Genomic DNA, 13,112 nt, shown 5'->3' on the forward strand with positions numbered 1-13,112 from the left:
AAAGCAGATCTGGTTAGCCACATGAGCCAAAGGATAAGCTGAGTCGGCCACCTGGGCACCAACCGTCCTATGGGACTTTCTCATGTGGCTCTTTGGTGGTGTCCCTGTGTGGGTCTTTGCTCTCAAACCAGACATTGGGATCAACCCACAGCCCTCGCCTGCATAGACTCCTCACCCTCCATGGTGCAGCAGACCAGTTGTGGGCTCAAGACCCCCAGTGCCCTCGGGTCCTGCCCAAGAGGAAACAGGGCAAGCCCGGGGGGATGGTGCTGGGGAGGATGAAAGCCCTTCTCCCCCCGCCCCACTCCCATGACAGGACCCACCTCCATCTTGGTCTGGATCCAGGGCCCGATGACATTGGCCTGCGCCCCAAACTGCTTGCGTAGCCTCTCGTTGTGCTGCTGGCGGGCATGCTCCTCCGTCAGGGCCTGGTCCCTCCGCGGCACCAGCTGCCGCACCTGGGGTGGGAACAACCAGGACACTGAGGATGAGCCAACTACCAGCCCCTATTTCAGATGAGGAAATGAAGGAGCCAGGAAGGAAAGGGACCAGTCAGCAACAGAATACGAGTGAGCACGTGGACCTGTTCTAGAAGTTCAGTCATTAACCTGACCGATCATGAGTGCTTACCATGTGACAGTGAAGTCAAGGAAGAGTCAGTGAAACTCAGTAACACACGCAAAAATCCCTGCCCTTCTGAAACTGGCAGAGGCTCTGCCAGTGTCCCGCCCGGCCCTTGCACTCACATGGTCCCATTTGCCATTGATCTCCTGAGGCGTGATGGTTGTGTAGGGGTTGGTGCCCGCCATGTTGACGTGGTAGGTCTGGACAATCTTGGACACCTCGTTGTGAATGCCCAGGATGGCCAGGCGCTCCTTGTCGGCATCAGGGAGGGTGGCCTTGAACTGCTCATGGGCTGTGGTCAGTCCCTGGATGGAGGGGGGGAGGCAGGAGAAGCACAGTCACTGGGAGGGACCGGCGCCTCCCGTGGGCGAGATGAGCAAAGGGAGACGTGTGGTCCCAGGGGCGGTGAATGGATGGCGCCACACCAGCTGGGAGACCCAGAGCTACCAACAACCCAGGACGCTCATGGCTGAGATTCAAGATGGCAGTGCCAGCTTCACGCTCAGAGCTGCTGAGGTCAGCAGCAACCTCCTGGGGGCTCACACCCCTCCAGGCAGGGACAAGTGGTGCCCGGGGTCTGCGCCTCAGGCAACCTCCCCCAACACAGGTTCCTTAGCAAAACCTTTTCATCTAATGCTCTGCAGCTGCACGAAAGAAGGGTCTACTGCCATGAAATGAGCGCCAAGATAATTATTCAGTTAAAAATAAAGGTTCAGGATACAGTGTATAATACAAGCACTTTTTGTATGAAAAAGGGGCGGGTGTGGGAAAGACGACGTTAATAAATAAATTGCCTACGGTGACTGTGTGCTCATCCTGCTCACCTCTGGGGAGGACACGGGGAGCCTGGGGACAGGGGGTAGGAGTGGAACTTATTGCACAGCATTTTTAGCTTTATTTTTTCTTTTGAGGGCTGTACCCATGGCATATGGAAGTTTCCAGGCGAGGAGTCAGATTGGAGCTGCAGCTGCTGGCCTACACCACAGCCACGCCAGATCTGAGCCACATCTGCAACCTACACGGCAGCTCACGGCAATGCCGGATGCTAAGCCCACTGAGCAGGGCCAGGGATCGAACCTGCATCCTCGTGGACTCTATGTCCGGTTCTTCACCCCCTGAGCCCCAACGGGAACTCCACCTTTCTAGCTTTTAGATTTTAGACCATGTGCATATATTGCCACGTCAAAATAAAATGCAAAACTTTCAAATCTGTCGAATCCTGGGGGTTGCTATCTCTCAATCCTCTCCTAACAGGGACAGTCCTGCAGGAGGGTGACCAGCAGAGTGTGCGGGCAAGGAGGACGGCAGCACACCTGGATCTCCTCGATGGTGTGCACGATGAAGGTGTCCTGCAGGTCCTCCATGGCCCCCTCCATCCAATTGTTGAAGGGCGCGGCCCGCTTGGCGTACTCCAGGTACAGCTGGTCAATGGTCTCCAGCAGTTTCTCTGTCCGCTGCGAGTGCCAGATGGGGTGGGGGTGGAGAGGCATTTAGCAAAGTCACATCCAGAATGCCCCCCCATCCCCTCCCCCAACAGCCTTCAAATTCCTCCTGGCCAGCCTCCAGGGGTTCAGGTCTGGAAGCACCAGACTAACAGGCTCTCTCTGGGTGCTGGTTCTTCATATGGGGTGTATGGGCCCCCCTCCCTTGAAGTCACCCTCCTGGCCCCAGAGAGTCTGGTTTGGAGAGAAGGAAAGTTCTCCAACAGCTGGGGTTGGCCTAAGAACACTGAACTGAGTATTTCCATCAGGGCAAAGGCCAAGTCCAGGGCCAATGTGAGCCTTCCGCAGGCAGGCCAGGCCTGGGGAAGGTCTGGGGAAATCAGTGGAATCTCTCAGCCCAAAGCAAAGGGAGTGAGGAAGCAGGAAGGGCACACAGAGCTGCCGGAGGCAGGCCTCCACCTGCCTCGGAGTCTCACCTCCAGAGCTTCCCTCCGCTTCTGGGTCAGGGCCCCCAGATTGTCCCACTGGTCACAGATCTTTTGGCACCGGGCGTTGACACTGGGTGAGTCGTAATAGTCCAGCTCACTGGGAAGGAGGAGACAGGAAGAGTTAGGTGACCAGGTGACCTCCAGGGCCTGCTCCCCTCTCCCTGGAGCTGGGGGCGTTCGTGGTGCTGGAAGGCCTGCTGTGCTTGCTTTATTAAGACTTCCAGGCGCCCCCTCCCACCCTCAACTCCTTGGCTTTCAGGAGACTGCTGGTCTCCTGTCCAAGGGCCCCCCCCACCCCAATCCTTCCCGGGGGGTCATGCCAGTCTTGACCCCCAGGGAGCCACCAAGGCCAGGAGGGAAGCCAGAGCCAAGGCTTGTCATCCTCTGGCCCCACGGTCATTACATGTAAGGACGACGGCCTGTGTCTGGAATGGTTACAGGCAGTCCCCCACCCGGGGGCATTCTTAGTTTTCTGCATTGATGATCTTCAAGTCCAGGGACCCTGCTCATTTTTCAGGCCACACCCCCACCTCCCACGGGGCCCCAGCCCCTCGCTGGCCTGCACCTACTTGAGCTCCTGCGCGATGGCAGCGATCTGCTCCACGCGGTCCTGGTGGGCGGCCAGGTCGCTCTCGAAGGCCTCGTGCTTCTTGAGCAGGGCCTTGATCTCTGAGAGGGTGGCCGTCTCGTAATCCTTCTGCCGCAGCATGGCCTCTTTGCCTGGGGCCAGAGATGGGGCACAGGGATCAGTGGGAGGGGAGCTGGGGGGGGGCCCACCTTCTAGACGCCGACCACCCACCCATCCGGGCCTGGGAGTGCCACTTCTGGTACATCCCAAGGAGATGTCCCCCATACAAGGATTGATTAGCTGAAGTTCGAGAAAGCAGATGGTGGGGCTGGAACATCCCTGATGCAGGACACGTCCAGGAAGTCACGACTCTCCATGGAACCCATGCAGGGCCATTAGGCGTCGTGGCGTACAAAGGCTGGCCAGGACTGGGTGGGAACCTCAGGGCATAATATGAACTCTACTTATTTACTGGCCATGCCGGGCCAGTTCCTGGTTGCAACCTACACCACAGCAGCGACCAGAGCTAAGCACATCAGAGTCCGCACCAGATCACTACCCGCTAGGCCACCAGGGAATTCCATTTGCGGCAACATGGATGGAACTAGAGACTCTCGTCCTGAGTGAAGTAGGTCAGAACGAGAAAGACAAATACCATATGATATCACTTATATCTGGAATCTAATATACTGCACAAAGGAACCTTTCTGCAGAAAAGAAACTCATGGACTTGGAGAACACACTTGTGGTTGCCAAGGGGGAAGGGGAGAAATGAGAGCAACTGGCAGCTTGCGGTAAATAGATGCAGAATGTTGCCTTCGGGATGGATCAGCAATGGGATCCTGCTGTGTAGCCCTGGGAACTCTGTCTAGTCACTTATGATGGAACACATAATGTGAGAAAAAAGAATGTATATATGTATGTGTAACTGGGTCACCATGCTGTACAGTAGAAAAAATACATATATAAACAAATGATTAAAAAAAAAAAAAAAACTTTAGAAGAAGCAGGAAACAATGATCCATGCTTGTGGTGTAACCAGGGCCAAGCACCTCAGGGGTACCCCATCCTGAGAGTTTCTGCAAGAGTTCCCATTGCGGCTCAATGGTAACAAATCCGACTAGAATCCACAAGGACACAGGTTCGATCCCCAGCCTTGCTTAGTGGGTTAAAGATCCACTGTTGCCGTGAACTGTGGCATAGGCCAGCAGCTACAGCTCCGATTCGACCCCTAGCCTGGGAACTTTCCTATGCCACAGATGCAGCCCCAAAAAGATTTAAAAAAAAAAAAAAAGAGGGAGCGTAATTTCTCCAGTGTTTCTTGCTGGCCCCCAGCAGCCCTGCAGGGACCCCTCTATCTCAGTCACTCTCAGTGTGGACGGCGTGTCCAGTGCACTCTGCACATAACCCATCAATGGCCAGAACCTTCTCCAACCCTATTTCTTTAGAGGCGGGGCAGGGCTTGCATGTCTTGGATTGTTGCTTCGTGGGAGAAAAATGGAATGAGAAACGACCTCCCAGGACTGTTGGTGGATGATGTTCATGAGCTGCCCTGTGAAGCAACTGCTGAGCTGGCCTGTGAAGTGAAGGCTGAGCTGGCCTTGCCTGCATGTCCACCCGGTGTTTGCACCTGTCAGGTGTGCTCAGCCCCGCTCAGTAAGTGAAGCCTGGGCCAAGAGCGTGAGGGCTTCTTTCTTTCTCTCTACTCCTTTTTCTCTCTCTGGTTAATAACATAAACTTAGGGGAAAAATTACAGAAGAGCCTATTCATCTACACCTTTCCTGTCTTTCCTTATATGGATGTTGTGATAAAACCACAGGGTGTATGTAAATTACATTTCCTGCTTTTAAAATACTCAGCAGCACATCATCAGTTTCTACTTTGGCTCCACAGCTGTCACATGAGCCATTCGGATGACTGTGCAACCTCCTGCTGAGTCGCTGGACCCCACTGTCACCACTCACCACCCTAGCGTGCGGTGTTCAGGTCCCTCAGCTTGCACAATGGTAGACGGTCTCACCACCAACATCCCAGACAAGTGATTTCATGTGTAGGGTTTATTTTCAACTAGTCTCAAGAAATGGGATTCCTGGAGTTTCCATCATGGCTCAGGGGAAACAAATCTGACCAGTACCCATAGGGACACAGGTTCAATCCCTGGCCTCACTCAGTGGGTTAAGGATCTGGCATTATTGGAGTTCCCATCATGGCCCAGTGGTTAACGAATCCGACTAGGAACTACGAGGTTGTGGGTTTGGTCCCTGGCCTTGTTCAGTGAGTTAAGGATTCGGCATTGCTGTGAGCTGTGGTGTAGGTCGCAGATTCGGCTCGGATCCCATGTTGCTGTAGCTGTGGTATAGGCCAGCGGCTACAGCTCCAATTCTACCCCTAGCCTGGGAACCTCCATATGCCATGGGAGTGGCCCTAGAAAAGGTAAAAAGACAAAAAAAAAAAACAAAAAAAACCACCCAGCTTGTGGTCATTTGTAATGGCAGCCCCAGGAAACTAGGGCACACCAACCTGCATGATACAGATGAGAAAATAAGACCCACAGGTTAAGTCACTGGTCCAAGGTCAATGCTTCTAGGTTGGCAGTGTTGGGATTTTAACCCCATCCTGACTCGGGACAGAGGAAATCATTACAGTGACAAGACAAAGCTTTTTTTTTTTTTTTTTGTCTTTTTGCCTTTTCTGGGGCCACTCCCAAGGCATATGGAGGTTCCCAGGCTAGCGGTCGAATCAGAGCTACAGCTGCTGGCCTATGCCACAGCCACAGCAACGCTGGATCCGAGCTATGTCTGCGACTCACATCACAGCTCACAGCAATGCCGGCTCCTTAACCCACTGAGCAAGGCCAGGGATCAAACCCACAACCTCATGGTTCCTAGTTGGATTCGTTAACCACTGAGCCACAACAGGAACTCCTACAGTGACAAGACTAATTAGCAATTAACACATATCTAGCTTTATACTATGTCAGGAGCTCTTCTCAGTGCTTCAAATCTATTAATTCATTGAATCTTCACAATCCTATGAGGTTGGTGCTTTTACTGTCCCCACTTTACAGATGAGAACACAGAGGCAACCAAAAGGCCAGTGAACTTGCCTAAGGTCAAGGAACTAGGAAGAGACAAAACAAAAAAAATAAAACCAAGAGAGAAAGGAGCTGTGTGGCTGGTGGATGGGTTCAGGGAGCATGAAAGCCAGAACACTTTGGGGGTGGAGGGGGAGGTGGCTAGGCTGGCCTTACCATCCGTCCAGGCCTCGTGGATGGAGGCCTTCTGCCGGAACTTCTCTGCCAGGTGGTCAAGCCTCTCCAGCCTCCGGATCTCATTCAGCAGCCACTCCTCATAGCCCTTCTCCGCCTGCTCCAGGCAGCCCCAGGCATTGTTGATGTCCTATAGGGATTAGGGGGGCACAGGGTCAGCCCACCTGGCCCCTGAGGCCCTACATGGCTGCTCCATGCCTCCTAGCAGAAAGAGCCTCTCCCCATCTCAGCCACACCCTGGGGCCTCCCTGGGCTCCCGGGCACCAGGCCTCTTGGGCAGGGAGTCAGGCCACCCAGCTACGGGGCTGTGGGTGTGCAGCCCAGTAGGGAGACAGCCCAAGGCCCTCTGTGCTCCCGGCCTGGCTTCTGACAGGATTCTGACCAATCACAGAGGTTACAGGGCCAGCCAGGGAGACAGAGCAATGAACTGAAAAAGGCAGGCAGGTGTGGGAGCCTCCCAGCCTCTGGGCTCTGGGCAGTATCCTGGAGTCTGTAGGGACCCTGGCCTGGGTGAGCCAACCAAGCAGCGCCCAGAGATAAATAATGACAGGTACTGAGCACAAACCACCAGCCTTCAGCTGACGCCCGCCCCCCCCCCCCCCGGAGTTAGCACAAGGCCACCCCCAAGGCAGGACTGGATGACCCAGCCTGCATGCCACCCATGTCCTCGCCATGCATCAGGGGCCATGCTGCATCCACCCAGAGTGGGGGGCACTTTAAAGCACAAAGCACCCTCTGCTAGTAGCAGCTCTGGCCCCCTAAAAGCTGCCGATTCAGCCTGGAAGCTGGAAAAGGACCGCAACTTTCCAAAGTGCACGTGCAATGTCAAGGCCTTTCCCTCCGGCCCAGACTCCCCAGGATGCTACCTCCACCCAGGGCTGTTTGCATGTTTCTCCCTTTCCCTTCCATTCCTGCCTTCTGGGCCCACGTCTGCTCATCAATTCTCCATTTAAAGGGCCAAAACACTATCCTGGTGAATTTTACAATTTTCTTTTGTATGTTTCTCTGGCTCATAAAATTTCTCCCCAAGTCTTGAGGAGAGAGTAAAGAGGGACATATAACAAAAAGTGGCAGAAATGAAGAAACTTTTATAGCACAGAAAGCTGGTCACAATATAAGGCTGGTTTTTTTAAAAAAGCAGTTTATTAGGGTTTCCCCCATGGTGCAGTGGGCTAAGAATCCGACTGCAGTGGCTCAGGTCACTGAGGAGGTGCAAGTTCGATCCCCAGCTCAGCATAGTGGGTTAAAGGATCTGACATTGCCGCAGCCACAGCTCGGATTCAATCCTTGGACCGAGAACTTCCATATGCCACAGGTGTGGCTAATTAATTAATTAATTAATTAATTTTTCAAAAGCAGTTTATTAATTAAAACATGCCTTAGGATTCCCTTAAAAATTATATTTACAAGAGTTCCCTTTGTGGCTCAGCGGGTTAAGACCCAACAAGTGGGAGTTGCCATTGTGGTGCAACGGAAACGAGCCCAACTAGAATCCATGAGGATGTGGGTTCGATCCCTGGCCTCATTCAGTGAGTTAAGCATCCGATGTTGCTGTGGCTGTGGTGTAGGCTGACAGCTGGAACTTGGATTCGACCCCTAGCCTGGGAACTTTCATATGTCGCAGGTGCAGCCCTAAAAAGAAAAAAAAAAAAAAAAAAAAAAAAAAGAACCTAGCTAGTATTCAGGAGGATTCGGGTTCTACCCCTGGCCTCACTCAGTGGGTTAAGGATCTGGTGTTGCCACAAGCTGCAGTGTAGGTCACAGATGCCACTCAGATCCACATTGCTATGGCTGTGGTACAGGCTAGGGGCTGCAGCTCTGATTTGACCCCTAGTCCAGGAACTCCCATATGCTGCAGGGGTGGCCTTAAAAAGACAAACATATATATATATATACATATATTTATGGAGACTAAAAGAATCTCTTCCTCCTGAAATCTTGTCAGTTGATCTTGGATATTAAGATTATAATAATTTCTATTTTCTATTTTGCTGATTTAGATCTTTGAAATATCCTACCAAAAAAAAAAAACTATTACTTGTTTAAGGTAATAAAAAAAATTTTTAAGTGCTGAAACAAGATTCCATGGAAGTGAAAATTGCTCTTGCATTATGCCCTGTTTGGTTTAATGTTAGGAGGCATTTTGTTTGCACAGATGATTTTTTGAGGAGCAGCGGGGAAGGTGCTGGGGCAAGTCGGGGATGGGTGGAGATGGTGGGAGAAGGAAGGGAGTGGGGTGGGGGCCGGGGGTGGGGGGGGGGGGAAGAGGAGGGAGAGCGCGGGGCTGGGGAAAGCTGGGCAGGGGGTGGGGGCCTCGCCCCTTCATGCATTTCAAGACAGGTCACTCAGATTCTATGCGGAAGGCGGGCAGTGTGCCTGTGTGGGTGGCAGATTCCAAGCAGAGGCCACCAATCCCGGGGTGTGTGGTCGTGGCAACCTGGATGTTGTGCTTCTGGGGTCCTGCCTGTGCGGGGGACCCCGGGGCGGGGTGTCTGCCGCCTGAGCTAAGCCTGCTAATGAAAACAACTCCAATCCGCATCGTCTGCAGTGCGAATGCTGCCTTTGCATAGTGCAGAACCTACACAGCTGGACCTCAGGCAAAACTGGGCCAGGACACTTGACCCGTCCCCTTCCTCCTTCCAAGGAATGGGGCAGACGGACCCCATGTGGGGGGTCCCGGGCAAGATACAGAAGGCACCAATGCCCCAAGGGGCTGTGGACAGAGATGCTAAATGGCGCCCGTGCGAGGGAGAAAGGTGAGGGCTTCGTGATGCCTTTGCAGAACAGGCCATGCCTCCTCAGATCAGCCTCCCTAGGGGAGGCCCTGCCGCTTCCACAGAAGTGGGCACAGAGGGGCCGCTGCCACGGTTGCCTTCCAGGCTTCCAAAAACAACCCCTGGCTGACTTCACCTGTGCAGCCCTTCCTGCTGAAGCCCGCTGTCGGGGTCCCAGAAGATAAGCTCTTGCCCAATGTTCTCAGAGACAGTAGAGGAAGATGAGAGAAAGCAGAGGGGGCGGGTGGGAGAGGAGCCGAGTCAGGACAACACGCCATGTTGGCACCAGGGGGCAGACGCTACCAAAGGGACAGACCATCAGACCCTGTCGCCGAGGCGAGGCAGGGGGAGGAGGGGTGGGAGGGCATGGATTAGGGTCTGGCATGAGGTGTGCTGGGCAAGGAAGGAGCAGGGGGCCCCGGGTACCTTCTGGGCTCCAGAGAAGGCGTGGTAGAAGCTGGATACATAAGTCATGATAGCTTTCTCATCAGGACGGGCAGTTCCGACGATGTCTGTCAAGAAAAATCTGGAGTTAAAGCCAGCTGGTGAACATGATACACGGCCTGATGTGATGCGGAAAGCAGCTCTCAGAACCACCAAATCTTTCTGCCAAGATGCTGAGCCTGAATATCAGCAGCATCTGGCACCAACTTCCACTTACAGGACTAGGAGAGGAGGAGGAATGAGTGAACTGGTACAGCAGACAGACAAACCAGAGTTTGTCTCTCCGTGGGATGGCTGGCCTGGTTTCTACAAGTTCAATGCTAGGAATGAAAAGGGTCAGAGGGAGGAGAGAAGTGCTACAGATTAGAAAAGACAGAAGAACTATAACAACGAAATGCCACAGGCAGACTGTGTTTGCATCTTCATCAAAACAAATCAACAAAAGAGAAATAACAGGGAAATTTGATTCTGAATTGGGCTGCAGATGTAACAAAGAATCACTGTCAATTTGCTAGGTGTAAAAATCGTTTTATGATTGTAGAGGAAAATATTCCTGTTCCCCATCCCCTTTTTCGGCTGCCTGAGGCACATGGAGTTCTTGAGCCAAGGACCAGATCTGAGCCACAGTTGCCATCGGAGCCGCAGCTGTGGCAACACTGGATCCTTTAATCCACCGTGCTGGGCCGGGGATTGAACCTGTGTCCTGGCGTTGCAGAGATGCTGCCAACCCCAATGCACCACAACAGGAACTCCAAAATAGTCCTGTTTCTAAGGCATGTATTCTGAAGTAAGTAGCAGTGATGCCTGGGATTTGCTTTAAAGTATTTCAAAAAGAAAATAAAAGGAAAGGAAGGGAGGGCAAAGAAAAGAAAGAGGAGAAGAGAAGAAAAGGGAAGAGAAAAAAGAAAAGAGAAGAAAAGAAAAAGAAAAAAGAAAGTGTAACAAAATCCCCAAAACTGGTATATCTGGATGGCAGATATACAGAAGTTCATTATATTATTCTCTCTGCTCTTGCACATGTTTGAAAAGAGCCCCACGCCCTGACAGACCTTGTCACAAACTGTCATCCCTCCCATCTCGTCTCCTAAGGGAGAAGTCACTCATCTTTCTTAAAAGTCATTTGCTTTCTCCCGAGTGCCCTGTGACGTCAGGTAGGAGAGAGAGCCCAACTCAAATCACCCTTTCAAGTTCCTTATCACTGCAAACTCCCATGTGTGTACACGGGCTACAACACACGTGTTAATAAACTTTTCTCCCTCCCCCGTAACAACAAAGGAGCACCACGTTCCACCCCAGCACCCACCACCCTCCTCTAGGGCCAAGAGGAGGACCAACCTCGGGCAGGTACCACCTGCTACCACCTCTCCCTCCAAACCTCAGGGAATCTGGCTGTGGGATCCCTGGGCAGCACATGACCCCCAGGTTCCCCAGAAGCCAGCACCCCACCCCTCAGGATGCCGGCAGGAAGAGCATCCAGAAGGCGATCGCCTTTCACCTTCCGCATCCAGCATCTTCGGGATGTCCAGGTACTTCTCTGCCACATCGAAGGCCGTGTTCAGATTTGTCAGTGGGTCATCCTAGGGGGAGAAGAAGAGGAAGAAGAAGGCAGGTGAGAGGCACAGGAAGTCTCTGCCTACCCTCATCTGGATGATCGCCAAGGTGCGGGGAGGGGGACACGTGTGCGCAGCTGCAGCCCCGCCCCGGCTCAGTCCTCCGTGGCCAGCTCGGGGTGTACAAGGCTGGCCTCAGGGCCAGGGCTTGCTAGCTGGGGGTTTTAAATGCCATCGTTCCTCCTCAAGCCTCAGTTTCTGTGTCAGAGAAATGGTGACGAATACTGGCCTGCAGCCCACGAAAGACGTGTTACGAAATGTGAGCTAAAAATTTTAAAATACAGAATTAAAAAAAAAAAAAAAAAAAAAAAAAAAAAAAGGCAAGGAGATCCTGCTGCATAGCATTGGGAATGATAACTAGTCCCTTATGATGGGGCATGATAATGCGAGAAAAAAGAATGTATACATGTATGCGTAATGGGTCGCCTTGCTGTACGGTAGAAAATTGACAGAACACTGTAAACCAGCTCTAATGAAAAAAATAAAAATCCTTATTAAAAAAAAAAGAATAAATTTTAAAATACATAATTAAAAAAAAAAAAGAAAGAAATGTGAGCTCAGAACAGGGCAACTGGGAGCCAACATGGTGTCAGCTCTGCCATCAGCTGGTGGATTGGTCAGTAACCTAACTCAGTCTCCCCACCCATGACTCAAGAGTTGGACCAGAAGGCTCTCAAGCCCCTCTGGGGTCACATTCCATGAAATTCAGGGGTTCCTTCACATAGCCCCAGGCGTCTGACTATGCTCTGGCTTCTGCTATCTTCTCGAGAAAACTTCTTGGGGACCGATGAGGAGGAGGGGAAACGGGGCCTTGGGCACGATCAGTGGGACCGTGAGATGGTGCAGCCACCGTGGGACACAGGATGGAGCTTCCTCAAAATGTTAACCCAGAACTACTGGAATGCCTTAGCAATCCCACTTCTGGGCTACCTATCCCAAAGCCCTGAACACAGGGGCTCGAATCATCTGTATGCCCATGTTCACGGCAGCACCGGACACAAGAGCCAAAAGCTGGAAGCAACCCAAATGCCCACTGACAGACGGGCAGATGTGTGGAACACTATTCTGCTGTGAAGGAAAAGAGATCCTGACACATGCTGCAACAAAGATGAACCCTGAAAACATTATGCTAAGTGAAATAAGCCAGACTCACGGGGGCAAATACTCCACAATTTACTTATATAGGTACCCACCCCAGTGGTCAAATTCAGAGGCAGCAAGGAAGAACGGCAGTTGCCAGGAACCGGCTCGGGGGGGAGTGGAGAGGGATGGTTTGAGGGGTTCAGAGTTTCAGTTCTGCAGGAATGGAGCGTTCTGGAGAGCGATGGGCGGTGGTGATGGTTGCACACCAATGTGAATATAATTAAGGCCACTGACCTATATGCTTTAAAGTGGTTTAAGGGGTACATTCTATATTATGTGTATTTTACAAATTAAAAAAAATTTTTCATATGGAAAAAAAACCCACAGCTTAGCAAGGACGTTGCTTGCTGGGTCTCCCACTCTCTTCCTGGTTCCCCAGACGAACCTAAAGTGAACCGGTTTGGTCAGCTGAGAACTCAGTTTCCCCATTTGCTAAGGTGAGAATCACAGAGTACAAAAGGGTAAATGGAGTTCCCTTTGTGGCTCAGTGGTAATGAACACAACTAGTATCCAGGAGGATGAGGGTTCGATGCCTGGTCTTGCTGAGTGGGTTAAGGATCTGGTGTTGCTGTGGCTGTGGCATAGGCCAGCGGCCACAGCTCCAATTCGACCCCTAGCCTGGGAACCTCCATATGCCACAGGTGCAGCCCTAAAAAGCAAAAAAAAAAAAAAAAAAAAAAAAAGATAAATACATTCCCTTGAGACACCTTCAAGATGAAACTGCTTAAAATAGAGGAGGTGGAGTCCTTCT

General features: G+C 52.0%; 1 protein-coding gene across 1 annotated transcript in view; it reads right to left on the bottom strand.

The window, feature by feature from the left end:
* Positions 1-13,112, bottom strand: part of ACTN1 (actinin, alpha 1) — a gene marked incomplete in the record, with an annotated part of 94,711 nt that overhangs the window by 6,880 nt on the left and 74,719 nt on the right. Inside the window, 10 exon segments of the mRNA NM_001243061.1 lie at positions 324-458; positions 747-929; positions 1,938-2,078; positions 2,543-2,651; positions 3,124-3,274; positions 6,373-6,567; positions 6,569-6,576; positions 6,824-6,834; positions 9,591-9,676; positions 11,104-11,185. Coding sequence (NP_001229990.1) covers positions 324-458; positions 747-929; positions 1,938-2,078; positions 2,543-2,651; positions 3,124-3,274; positions 6,373-6,567; positions 6,569-6,576; positions 6,824-6,834; positions 9,591-9,676; positions 11,104-11,185 — 1,101 coding nt within the window.

Source organism: Sus scrofa, chromosome 7, assembly GCF_000003025.6.
Source record: "Sus scrofa isolate TJ Tabasco breed Duroc chromosome 7, Sscrofa11.1, whole genome shotgun sequence".
NCBI lineage: Eukaryota > Metazoa > Chordata > Mammalia > Artiodactyla > Suidae > Sus > Sus scrofa.